General features: G+C 52.2%; 1 protein-coding gene across 4 annotated transcripts in view; it reads right to left on the reverse strand.

Annotated features, from left to right (window-relative positions):
• Reph (Regulator of eph expression) overlaps positions 1-14,261 on the reverse strand; it is a 153,468-nt gene that overhangs the window by 56,154 nt on the left and 83,053 nt on the right. For all 4 annotated transcript variants that reach the window (XM_075700260.1, XM_075700263.1, XM_075700261.1 and 1 more), the window contains one exon: positions 3,667-4,376. In XM_075700260.1, the coding sequence (XP_075556375.1) occupies positions 3,667-4,376 (710 nt within the window). The remainder of the gene's footprint in view (positions 1-3,666; positions 4,377-14,261) is intronic.

Consider the following 14,261-nt stretch of genomic DNA (forward strand, 5'->3'; position numbering starts at 1 on the left):
AGAGAGAGAGTGAAAATGGGAAGATGAGGAGGTTTAGGGGACGGGGAATTAAGAGCGACACACCGAGCATCGACGGTGCCGCGGCCCCGCATCACGAAACACGTCGAGAAGGAGGGTCGCAGAACAGATTAGAGAGAGAGAGAGGGACAGCGCTTCGTATGAGACAGGAACGATCGCGGAGGGGACGGGGAAAGAAATCCCAAGACGCGATTGCAATTAGCCGAAAAGCCGGCATCGCGCGTAGCGGCCGCGATCGGCCAGTTCCAGGGCAAAATCGGCACGCTGCTGACTGCTCTAAGGGGCGCCTGGAAGTGAGTGGGAAATGAGTGGCACTGAAGGCGCGCTCATACGATTCCGCCCGACAAAACAAAGGCGGAACAGTGAGAATTGGAAGGGACCACTTTGGCGGACACAAACGCGCCGATTCACGCCTTCGCTAACAGCGTACAGTATTTGAGGAAGCTGTAGAGTATCCACGTGAGCGCTAGTTAATAATCAGCGTGCCGAGACGCACCGACGCTTCGCTAGCTTTGCGCGGTTTAGCGACCACTCGTGTAAGACGCCAAGAACGTCGATGCAGGCCGACGAACTCGAGCAGACGCACCGCGGTACGAGCGCCATTGCGCACCTCGAGCTGGTCGCACACCGACGCCTCCCGCGCACGCAGCAAGCGTGAAGAACCCAGCTGCTGCACGCCAGCGCGGAGTTCTCGAGCCAGCATGACTGGCAGCTGGTTAAAACTATTGGTCAACGAAAAGAAAAAAGAAAGCCGACGCGTAAGCAAGCAAATGCTGCTATGTTATGTCGCGTGGACATTCCGCACCTCAGTAAGAGTTGTTCGCTGCCAGACGTCGCTATACGTAAAGCGCTTCTAACAATTCTTTAGCCTTTTATCTCTTCTTCAGCGCTGTATGTGTACACTACGCGGAACGAATCAACGGAAACAAAAATCGCATATACCCGGTGACACCGGAGAGAAAATGTCGTCCTATACAAGCGAAGCCTTCATCGATGCTGGGACAATCGCAGCTCCACATTTGTCGGCGCTGTGCGGTTTTGCCGAAACACAGTGTACCGGCCTATGCCAATATACGGCGAGAGGGGGATAACTATACTGATCGAAGGGAAAGGCAAACCAAGCAAGCTCGCCGAACGCAGAGCGTCACAGAAATGTCCATTCCATCGGCGACCCCAATCAATAGGTGGTACTGGAAGAGGAGCGCGCAAGGGAAGCGAGGTGTTGCCTCTTCGGGGAGCGCGCAGCCGGAAGGCCGGCCCCGCGGCGCCAAATTAGCGCCCGCTTGATCGGCTTCGGCGGCTGATGGCGCTGACGGACGCCCTCTCCTTTTTCCCCCTCTTCGTCGTCTTGCCGCCCTCGGCCATGGCTCCGGCGTATAGGGCAGTCACCGCATCACAGGACTTTAGCAGTACGCAGATACAGAGGGTGCACATACTTCTAAGCGTCACAGTTCATTCGGAATGTCGGAACGGAAACGCGAAGTTCAGATTCGATGGCCGGTTGGTTATCACGTCGTAAAAGCCACATCTGGATTAGGAAAGATGCGACCTAATCTGTTTGTTTTAACTTTATTAAGTCGGAAAGGAATAAAACAATGAAATACTAAGCAAATAAATGAATATCATCATAAAGAAAAGCAGATGCAGCTCGCGTACGGCTTTATGTCACCAGCAACAACAGAACACAAGCGCAACATTTAACCACACACACACACACACACACACACACACGTATATATATATATATATATATATATATATATATATATATATATATATATATATATATATATATATATATATATATAATTTCTCGAACTGAAATTTACACAAGGAGTTAGTTTCGCAACTCTGTGTCCCGCCGTAATAATGCCGTCAGCCGATGCCTAGGCCCCGTCCGTGCAGCGGGGTGGCATGGCGACCGATCATTCATGAGCAGGGCGGCGGATAAGCTTTGAGCCGTATAACAAAATAAATAAATAAATAAAATAAAATAAGAACACCACACGAAGGTAAGCCACGAAGACCTCTATTCAGAGACCTCTCCAAATTTCCGCAGTTCACGGGCACGAGCCGGAGGTCGTCCCACAAAATAAGCATAAATATATGTGACGGAACACAATGGCAATGCAGATGACAGCAGCGCTGCTAACGCTGCGCACGCTAGACGCTGTGCTACAGGGTTCACGCGATGGAGGCCCGGTGAATATGCAGAGCAGCGACAGCAAGAAGAGAAAGCACACGCCGTTGAAGCGGAACGTTGCGCCACGTGATCGCGCGCGCATTCAGGGGGCCCCCGAGAGCACGAACGCAGAGCCCACAGAGAGGAGCTGTTACAATGGGGCGCGCAACACTTTCGGTGCGCCCTTTCAGGGACAGTAAAATTATGCTTCGGCGAGTCTATGGTGCGCATAATGCGGGGAGGTAACAGGCGCTGAGCAACGGAGTGTGTGGAAACCAGAGGTCTTCTGTATTCAGTGACCCGGGAACGAGAGCATACACATATTGAGGCAAAGGAGAGAGAGGGCAATGCGTGACGATCCGCGGGCTGCTTAGCCAGGCGCAAGGTGGAAGTGACGAAAGAGGAAACGATATCATAAGAATCCAGCAAGGACATCAAGGAAAACATAGGGAAAATTACTTCTACTTAATAATCGAATTGAAGAAATGATAAATTAATGGAAATGAAAGTGGGCAAAAAAAAAAAACAAACAGGAACGATCCCGCGTCTTCGCATTACGCCTGCGATGCTCTACCATTCGAGCTACCGCGGCGCCGTTTTCCCATCCACTTCCTTGGGTATTTATATTTTCACTAATAGAACTAACCCTGGGGCCGGGAAACGAGTTACACATTGCGAAAAGAAAATGCGCGTCCTGGCGACAAATAAATAAATAAATAAATAAATAAATAAATAAATAAATCACTGCCCTACTCTCGCTGCAAGACAGAACGACTAAAGTTGTTTCAAGAGAACAGACCGACAGTACCGCCGCACTCTTTACGCTTATTAACATGCGCCACTCTTTACTAGTACAGCCGTGACACCGCAAGTCGACGGTACCAGTGTGTGGGGGACCGGGCTAGTGGCGTGATTGAGATAGGCGATACAGTTTGTAAGAAATGGTACGACGCCGTCCAGCAACATCAGGTCATAAATGCTAGAAATGGTCTAAAATTATATTTTACCCTCCTTTACGCGCCGGTTGACGACTACGCTACGCTGATTTGTTTCGATGCACCACTGTGGCCTGGCTTAACAAAGAGGTCTTATTTGACAGCCACCCTTCACACCAGCGCACTTCCGACCGAGCATACTTGTGATGGCTGGTGCTGAGAGATCAATCAATCAATCAATGCTTCGGCTCTCGGCCGTTACAACCGTGTTCGCAACAGAACAAAACTATTGCAGCCTCCTATAGCAACCCGTCTCCCTAATTCAACAGCGTCTCCTCGCACAAGAAAACACGCCCGGCGAGGCATCCATGGCGATGGATGTTGGGGCACGCAACTACGCGCAAAATTATAATTGCTGAAAGCGAACAGCAGGGAATCCCCGATTCCCGACCTCCCGCAATGCTACAAAACCACACCAGCGCAGCAGTGCTGTCTTGACGAGGACAGGCGCGCGTGAGAGAAGCCACTGACCTGCTGCATCTTCTCGAAGTCCAGGCATGGCCGCTGGACGGGTCCGCCGTCGACGAGCGAGAAGACTCCGAACGCCGTGCCGCCTCCGCCCCGGTCCTGCCGGTGGCGCTTGCGCGGGCTCACAGCGCACACCTCGAAGGCCGGGATGTGCGCGGACGCGGACAGCGTGAGCGTCGTGGGGCCCGACGACGCCGTGGACGAGGACACCGAGGTGGTCGAAGAAGAGGACGATGACGACAAGCCGCCAACCACGCCCGGCGCTGCGTGGAACACCTTGGGCGGCGGGGAGCCGTTGTACGGCCGGTGCACGTGCAGCGGCGGCGAGGCGCGGAACTCGACGGGCGTCGGGGGCACCACCGCGGTCGACGACGACGACGAGGACCGCTGGGACGACGAGCGCGCGGAGGAGGCGGCCGACGACGCCGAACCATGAACGCCGTTCACGACGCCCTCGCCGACGCCTCCGGCACCGCCCGTGCCTCCGCCGACGCCGCGACCACTCCACGTCAGGTCGCGCACTTCCTCGTCGTCCTCGTCATCATCTTCATCGTCGTCCTCGACGTCGCTGGTGTTGCGACGGCAGGCGCCATTCGCTATGGCCCGCGAGGAGACGCCGTCGGCTAGCGTCGCGCCGGTCGCCGCGTCGTACTCCTCTTCGTCCGAGGACGTGTCGCCGCCGCCGCCGTCCGAGCGGCTCCGGCGTAGCGACGCTGCGGGAAGAGAAAAGCAGCGACACGTTGGAGTTCCACGGTTCGCCATCCACACGCGATAAATAGGTAACAAATGGAAGAGTTATTAACGATGTAAATTATCCGCGTTGCATATTTCAAAAGAGCTTGTCGCTGCGCCAGTCCTATGCGTCCCTGCAACGAAGATATACTATATATCGAACTGAACATGCCAGAGAGGCTTCGTTATGGCGTAAAAGACGAGGAACTATGTGAAGACACGAAAGCGCGTAGTTGCGAGTGAGGCTTATTGCTTCGGTCGATTCAAGTGTTTTACACCATGTAAACTGTGAACCAAGTAGGCCTGCAACAAATAGTGATAAGCGAGAATTCGCTCATTCAACAGACGCCATACAGAGAGAGCAAATGAAAAAAAAAAAAAGATCTACTGAGGTCAATCTTACCAGTTTGCTACCGAACGTTGTAGAAGGGGCAAGAAAGAAGAGCGAAGACGAAAACACTGCGCTCACAACGCGACCATGCTGTCACTACTGCTAGCGCTGACAGACAAGGTTGCACTTGATACAAAGGACACACAAAGAGTTTCCTGTATCCTATAGCCACTCCTTGCGTCATTGTATGCCACTATGTAAATCCCCTATAAACAATCAACCTGCCCAAATCACCACCCTCACTGTCCCTACGGGCGGTGAACTTAAATATCCGCAGCGCTCGAATTGCTTTTTGTGCACCTGAATTTGGATCTCTTCTTCGCTCTTGCTCTGCGGCTTGCCTCTGTGATTGTGCTTTGTCAATGGTTCGTCGCAACAGTATGCATTTGATACATTCTCGTTACTTAACTTACTGTCAACTCTCTCGGGGCATCCGTCGCACCCACCTGGCTACGGAAGTTTTCGGAATGCGGAAACTAAAGGAGGTGGCTCAAGAAATAAGCATCCGAAGCACGCGAACACGAAACGAAAGTGTGAAGTGCAACATACGAGCCCTTCCTGCACACTTCAGCAGCAAGGCTGCGTGTTTATGGGTCGTGAAATAAGTGAGAATTTTTCGCCGTTTCCCCATTTCGCTCAAATTTTCCCATGTCCAGCTATGAAAAGAGTGACGGAACCAGTCGCGACGTACACCCACGCTGTACAAGGCTGACTGGACCTAAATATGTACACATGCAGGGCAATGGCGATCTATTGCGCGCCCTAGCGCTGCTATTGCGTGAGTCACAGAAATCAACCGACCCAAATCCGCAAGGACACCCGTCTACGCTAAGCTCAGCGCGGCGAATTTACGGTCTTTCCGGCAGAGAGGCGCGCTCCTGACCTTTGCTCGCAAAACCGGCGAGATCCCGATGCGCAGAACGAGAAGACGCAGGATCTTTTGCAACCAGTTCTTACAAGTTGTCGCATAATTAGGATATGGGCGCACGTCCGCAAGCTAATGCGCAACTGCGCGCGTGACCGCCACATGTCCGTGAGGATACGGGACCCCATCCCAAAAGGTCTTAATCTTTTTTTTTTCTTTCTTTTGTATAGTGTTCGCTCTAGTTCATGTCAGCTTGTCTGAAAGGCTATTATGTGTCACACGTGAACCGCAGACAAAAGAAGACAAGAAGAAAAAAAAGAAACAAGAAGCATGCATAAAAGCTCTTTTTTTTTTTAAATGCAGCATCCGTCATTCGCTAAGTGCATGCTATATGGCGCCACTGTACCGCGCGTTACCAAACACAGCTAGCGAAAAAGCTCGCACTGCGTATTGCAAGTAATTTCACTCGCACTTTTTTTTTTTTTTTTGCAGGAGCCCCCCCCCCCTCCCTTGCCGCACACACGGACGCACACGCAGGCACACACACACTAAATTGCGCAACGTTTCGAGTTTCAATTGTTGGTTGGTCATCGTTAGTGTGGAAAGCACAGAAATCTGACAGAGAGAGACAGAGAGGGAGGGACGCAAGGAAAACGCACACAGTGCTGCACCTTTCTCTATGGCTGCACTTTCGTATTCGTCAGATATCTACGCTGTTCCTTTATAACACACACGCGCTTCGTTTTTGTTTCTCTCAAGCGCGCGTTCGCGCAAAGAACAGAGCCAGTGTCCCGCCGTGTTTTCGAGAGGTGCCCGGACGCAGCAGGCCTCCGAAGGCGCCAGCGTGGCGCGCCCAGCAGCTAATAACCCGCGCAGAGGTCGCCATTACGAGCGATTTGTAAAGGATGGCCTGTAAACAAACTAGCGCAAACGAGAGGCCGACGTCAACGACGCGCACCGCTGCGGCGCCACCAGCACGCTGCGTGCGAGCTTCTAACGCAAACATCCGCTCGGTCAGAGAAGAACGAGTCCTCTTTCACTCCTCGGGAGACGGAAAATACACCAGCTTGGAGGGAGAGGGAGACGTAGGAAGAGAAGTGCACACAGATTGCTAAGAAACAAAAGCATGGCACCGGAGGAAAACAAAAGCAAAGGCCGCGGCCTTGTTCGCGGCATCCTCCGCGTGCCCCAGCATCCTCGGGTTAGGCCGCTTTCCCCGGGAGTGTGTGCGCAGTGCAGGTGTTGACGAAACGAGGAAGCACGAACGAAAACCAATAACCAGAGCTGACGATGAACCGCGAGACGCGTCCGCATAGTACGCAGCCAGCTGTAGGAGGAGGTGCCGTAAGAGGCAGGAAAACAAACTCTACACACTGACTGTTGTTGGCCTTGTGCTCGCTGCCCCCAATATACTTTCACTCCAGGGGCTATTAAATATCACGCACGATGAAATGCGAGAGCACGGCTTATACCACATACAAAATCGCTAGCATTCGTAAGGAATTCGTGATGATTTTCTGTGGCTTTCCTCAAACACTATGATGAAATGCTGCACAACATTAAATTATAATCATGTCTGGTACAGCATGTGCACTTAACTGTGACCAACAGCGTAAGGTGTCAGAACTAATGCAAGACGCGACGTTTCAAGTCCGAAGAAGACAGAGGCTTGAAGCGATCAATTGCTGTCGGACGAGAGATGTCCCAAGTTGGGCCAACATTTCGACAAAGTAACGTAACCTCGTCAGTGGACTTGCCCTGACGAACACGGGTCGCCTTGTTGAAACAGTGTATCTTCAAATATGTAACTCTCGCAGTGTGGAAGCCCGCTAACCCTTCGATCCCCAATTCGGGAAATTCTGAGGCTTTGCGTGGCATCAGCCTGACCTTTGTACTCTGCACTAGGTAGAATATCCGTAACAGTACATTTGCACGAAGGCCTGTACGAACGCAGGCGTAAAGTGGAGTCAGCCAGTTTTCTCTATACTATATAGCTACGCGATGTACGTAATAGAAAGCCCGTGCGGAAGGCAGTAGAAACTCATTTGTAGTACATAGCGCGTTACAGGATGCGTATACGCGAACAGCAGCGCTGGTGAAGATATTTCGTGGCGCATGTGTTCAACCAAATAACGTGCTACATAGCCTATTGCGCTATACTGCGCGCTGCTCCCCTTTTCTTCCGTCTCCATTATTTCCATCTGTGGTGCACTTTACTACAGCCTAACCCTACGCATGCCTTGTCAACAGCCGGTGCTGACTATACCTGATCTATAGTTAGACTTGAAGGGAAAAACGAAAAATATAAAATTAAACAAGAGAGCGTGCCCTCAGTCCCAGATTTTGACGGCGTCATACAGATAGGGTATGTATGGTTCATATATAAACGTTGCGTGGCTTCCTACACGCTCGCAAAATAAAGTTTTCCTGCATGGTGCATATAGGCGTAGCATGTAGGCGGAAGCACGCACACACGCACGCACAAAAGGCGCATGCTTGGCTTGGCTTCCCCCAGAGTGCGGCGCGCACCTGGCCGATTTTAGCAAACATCCGCTTTCGCGGGAGCCGCGGGCGGCTGAACCAACCGGCGGAAGCAACAAGGGAAGAAAAACATGGCGCGTGCCTGCGGCCCTTCGTTCGCCGTGTTTTTATTTATTATTTTATTTGTTTTTATTTTTGTGCGCGCGCTAGCCTAGTCGGCACGCGCTGAGGAGCACGTAACGCAAGGGCGTTGAGACGGACACCGCAGACGCAGCATGCATGCAGTGCATAGGCCTGCGCCGGCGAATGGCGCGGCAACAAACATTAAGCGAAAACAGATAGGACAGAATTCATTACAACAAAATCACCTTATCCAAAGTATCGCTTTATTCCAAGTTTTTCCAGTTCCCGGACCGCAGTGCGTGCATTTCCAAGGCCGGGTAATTGCAAGTGTAGTGGCGCCGGACTCCACTTATAGTACGACGTGCGAAGCCGAAGATCGACTTATACCGTTTTATACACCGTTTTATAGCAGGGTATGAAACTGTTCGTCTTCAGTGCGTTTTGCAGTATATCTCGGCAAACAAGCAGTGCGCCGAAACTCCTACCACGCGACCAACGAGACCGCGCATTACACTGTCTCCTTGAATGTGCCCACATTTCATCACACAATCTCCGGGATAAGCCTGGTTTGCTACTGCACGATCTCCAGGACCAGGACCAGGCCACCTTGGTGGTCAAGACCCTGACCTACCAGAAGCGCCACACCGCAGGAAAGAAGGCATATAGAGCGTCGCTTTAATAAAGGAACAGTGTGGTTGAAGTCGTGTATTTGTGGCGGCGGCGTAATTCCGTAGAGAACAGACGCAGTCCCCGGCACATCTGTACGGGCAGCGTACAGATGGAGCTACGTACAAGCCGAACCGTTACGAGTGCGGTCCTGTATCAGCACATCAGCGAAGTCGGGTGCTACGCCTACACAGCTTCGCTTTAAAAAGAAGCCGGAGATATCGGTCCGGTCTAAAGGGAAGCAATGCGCCGTACAATCGCACTGCGCCTCCCTTGTGCGCGGATTCTGATGGCGAGCAAGCGAGGTGTGCGGGCAAGGCGAGGGGGATTCGTGTCGATGACACTGAGACCAGAAACCGTCGAAGCGCAGAAACGGAACCCGCGCGCAAAGCATGTGGCAAGGTATCGTGGGCAGGAAGACATGACGAGAGCAGAGCGCCCGGCACGTATACGTACAGGAGGCCGCACCAAAAACACAGCCCTCTCGAAGAAGATCGTAGTGAGTCCGCAGCTCGTGGCGGAACACGGAGGACAAGAAGGAAAAGGCCAACTGGTGCCACGCTCACAGCAAAGGAACAGTCCAGGCGTTTTGTGATGGTATCAGCCTGCACTTGGGACACGTGGTGTATACTGAGGGACGGACACGCCGTTCACGTGCCGAGCCAACTCGGATATTTGCCGAGCATGGGTTTTGCATGGGTCAACAAGTCTGTACGATGCAAGTTTGCCTGCACTGTTATCTGTGCTTCCCCTGCTCAAACGTACCGATCGTCAATCCTTTCTCGATAACCTTGTCGCACAACGTTGCTTCGAACAATAAGCGATAAGGAAATGCTGGAACTATTCTCGCGACACGAGCCTGCGTCCCTCACTCCAACCTGCGACTGCTGCAGAGTTCCGATCGAACGAGCCATTTCCAGAACCTGTAGTGGGAACCAGAGTCTGCATGTGCCACTGCAGCACGTTTAGATTACCCTGTGGCGTTAGAACAATTCTTTTGCCGTGTCGCGCGTTTCCCATTCAAGTGGCGGTTCCCGTATAGTTCAGGGGAGCCGTCGAGAAATGGCGCTCGCTACCGACAGTACGATATGTAGAGAGAAGTTTTAGCGGAGAGGAGGTCACGGAGGGATAGGAAGAACGCGAGGTGCAATAAATGCGTATAATGCCCGATTACATCAAGCAGGCTAGGCGACTGTCGCCACCCCGTTTAAAAAGGGTGAAAGTAGAAATTACCATCATCGCTTCTTTACTGCGCAATGTTCTCATTATAATTACAATCGATATTTATTTGAGTGGAGTGTGCAAGCGCATAGGAGAATTGCGATGCATTTTATGTGACTGGACATCGCCGGCACCCGGAGCCATGAAACCCATCGACTCTGCATGGCGGAGAGCGTTCGGTGCCAAGTTTTCGAAACACGCGGCGGGCATCCATAGCAAACGAGGCACTGGTTCGGGGTACGCTCTGAGCATTGGCTTGCCGACGCTAACGGCGCTTAAAACACGCAGCAAACGGATGGCAGGGGTTGGCGAGAAGCAGTTTTTCAAAAACACGCACCGCGGCCACGAGCCGGGCCCCAAAATAACAAGCAATGAGACCACGTGTCAAAACATAACTAGCTCTGCTGGAACACCCAGCGCCGAAGCGTGTTATACGGCGTGAGTACAGCTGAAACACCATGCACCGAAGCAGGGGAGGAGTGCGACCTTACAGAAGTGCACGCATTTCTGGGATGGCTGGTTCATTACTTGAGGAGAAACAGTGCAAAAGAAAAGTATTCGAAAGGGACTGACAGCGGCGCTGACAGACAACCAGATGTTTCCACCCTTGTGTGAAAAAAAAAAAAAGAAAGAAACTCTGGCTCAATTTGTGACAGCATCCTCGTTCTGCTAAATGACTTCAGTTCGACGGCCAAGGTACGAAACTAGCTGAAGCTACAATTCGGTTTTGAGCCCGCCCAGCTCATTTTGTAGGTAGCTCATTACGATAGCTCAGTGGCTTCGGCGTTGCGCTGCTGAGCTCTAGGTCACGGGGACGATCCCGGCCGCGGAAGCGGCCGCATTTGCATGGGGGCGAAACACAATAACGCTCGTGTACATAGATTTAGGTGCGCGTTAAAAAACCCCGGGTCGTAAAATTAAGCCCAGAGTCCCTCGCTACGGCGTGCCTCAATCAAACAATCGTTATGGCACGTAAAACTCCAATATTTATTTCATTTTGTTCGAACGAAAACCTTGCGGCTTATGCCAGATGAGCGGTTGACAACGTGGCCAACGCTTGAACCTCGCTTTTTCGAATCTCGCCATGCTACTTTGGCTACTTAAGACAATGGTAAGAAGACACGCTTGTTCACATTCACGTCGATCCTTGGCTCCTTATCGACTGGCCCGACTGATTCGAAGTGCCGTTTCGTCTCCCCGAAGCCCACTATATATATTATCGATGTTGCGGGCGAAGGCTAAGCCTATTGCCCGTTTCAGACCCCGAAAGGCTAATTCGCGATATTATACGAATATTGACCATGAAGTGATAGTCTTTTCTCTCGACGGCATAATCAATTTGTGCTGTAATTTCCAAACACCGGTAGATGTGGAAATCTCGTCCGCACTCCGCACGCAGCATGGAGCTTTCATAACGAGCAGTAAAGAACGTGCAGGAGCTGCAGCGCTCAACACTCGTGGGCTACCAAAGGCGCATGAAATTCAGACGACCGTATCGCGCGCTGCCTTCTCACGTAGCATGCTCTTCTTCAGGCCACTCGGGCGCCTCGCTTATCTCGTCGCGGAGCTGTCGGGACTTCAAAGCGATAGTTTTCGAAAGCTCACATATTAGACATCGCGATGTGGGCCGAAGGAGACAACTTGTATAGTACATACCCACGTCCTCTGGCAGCATATTATATGTAGTTTACTGTAGTTTGACTACATGTCACACTGGGCAGGCAACGCAGCGGAAGCTATGATTACACACGCACGCACGTGCACGCAAACACGCAAGTGCGTGTGCCCATAGAAGTCAGTCCACAAGTTCCGCAGCGCGATTGAATTCCATCTGCGACGACGTCTACAGAACAAGCCCTCTATGTGCCTGTTATAACTTGCCACGGGAAGGGAAGCGAAGTCGAGGACGGCAGAAAATTAGGTGGGGTGATGAAATGAGGAAATCTGTAGCTGCAAGTTAGAATCAGCTAGCGCAAGACAGAGGTAATCGGAAATCGCCGGGAGAAGCCTTCGTTCCGCAGTGAAGGTAAAGATAGGCTGACGATGATAATATAACCAACTTGTGGATGCGATGTTACGCCACGCATTGTTTGCGTACATAAGTGCTTCCAATATTGTCGCGAAGACAGTGTAACGCGGCCCTCTTTGCTGTCTTTCGGGGAATTTTGGGGGCCCCTTGACGCGGGGCTAACACCTTTGTACACAAATGACCTCGACGGCGCCGCGGACAGTGCTGCCGCGCGGCCGCCGCGCCTGACGTCGCACCTGCACATGTCGCGTCGTCTTCCCACGCTCGGCTGTCAAAAGCTGATCAGTTATGGTCAGAGTGCTTTTGTGTAGGGAGTGTTGACGCGACGATTTCTTGACCCCTTGAACTCTGCCGCTTATTGGATGATGTCGGCTTGCCTGATTGGTCGGAGTAACGAAGTAGCCCATTGGTGGAGAAAAGTGTCTCTTGGATGCTGGGGAAACTTATTTAAGGAATAGTTTGGGGTAGTTGAGGGTGAGCAAGTAGACCGCAGCAGACACGGCGCAACTTCACCAGGGGAGACCAGGCCGGTCAGGCAGGCCGACGACGACGGGTATGACATCGTTTTGATTGTAGATATTTTTGTACAGTTTAAACTTACGGCAAATGCCAAGGGAATAAATCCAGTTGTTCAAATGCTACTCTCGTCGTCGTACCTGCGGATTTGGACTTTCCCCTGCCAGAGCTCATCCCCATTCTTCTTCCGTCTCCCTGGTGAGTTGATGCGTCAGATATCTCACGGCTGCGTCACTTCGCTACAAAGTGGTGGAGTGTGCTGGGTACCGAAGGCCACGCACTAATATCATGGGCCGTGGCAACAAACCCCAAGAACCTAGCTCTAACAGCTCGAATATAACCGAACCCCCTACTGTCCTCGCTACCATGTCCATCCCTCAAGCGGAACCTTTCATCGGACCGCCAGTCTTTAGAGGCACGCCCGAAGAGTCAACATCCGAGTGGCTGCTTTGCTACGAATACGTAGCCTCCCTCAACAACTGGGATGAAGGGACGAAAGTAAAATTTTTATATTTGGCATTAGAGGGCAATGCAAAAAAGTGGCACACTACGCAAATTTTAACGGGTGCCCCTAATACATGGAAAGAGTGGACGACGCTCTTAAAAACGTCTTTCACAAGTCGCCACTCAGTTGAGATCGCATATTTGCGGCTCCAAAACCGAACGCAGCTGCCATCAGAATCTCACGAAGATTATTATTATGACGTTGTGCAGCTGTGCGCCAGAGCCAATCCATCTATGACGGAAGAGGAGCGGATGCGGCACCTCATGCGCGGATTGCGTCCGGACGTGCTGGAAAAAATTCTCATTGCAAACCCGGACAGCTGCTCTGCTTTCCTCGAAATTTTACGCCGAATTGATTGGGCAGCTTTTTTGATAGAAGTGACCGGCACCCATTTCTCTGCCGGCCGGCAGTCATTCTACCCATTCGCCTCGGCACCTGCCGCCGGAGTGACACCCGCTGGAGCAACAGTGCAGCCGCCTCCAACATGTCTCGCCACCTGCGCTGCGGCAGAGCGTCACTGCCCGCGAGAGGCCACCGACCGCGACAGGGACTTGAGGACGATCGCGGACTCTATGGCCTCATTATTTGACCGCCTGAAAGGTATCGAACAAGATGTACGTCGTCCTCCAGTGCCTTGGCCAGCGGGAAATACCCGTGACGACGACGAGCGACCACGCTGCCAGCTATGCGACCGCATCGGCCACTTTGCGCCCCAGTGCCGGCAATGGCTCCAGGAAAACGGACCCCAGGGGAAGGAGCAGCGCTCTAACTTTGAGCAAAGCAACTCCCGCACGCTTTCCCGACTTCCCCATGATTCCGCGCCAGCAAGCGACGAAAATCCCTTACCGTTGCTCGTGCTGGATCATGTGGACATCGGCGAAAGGCAGAGAGAGGATTCATGGATGCGAGAACTAATACAACACCTAGAGCAGCCGAGTGCGCCCGTTGCCAGAAAAACGAAAAGAACGGCACGGAGTTTTCGCTTGATCGGTGGTGTCTTATATAGAAGAGCGAGAGGCTTTCAAGACGGTCGCACGGCACTTGTTGTCCCAGGGTGTTTGAGGTCGGA

Source organism: Dermacentor variabilis, chromosome 7 (assembly GCF_050947875.1).
Source record: "Dermacentor variabilis isolate Ectoservices chromosome 7, ASM5094787v1, whole genome shotgun sequence".
Classification (NCBI taxonomy): Eukaryota; Metazoa; Arthropoda; class Arachnida; order Ixodida; family Ixodidae; genus Dermacentor; species Dermacentor variabilis.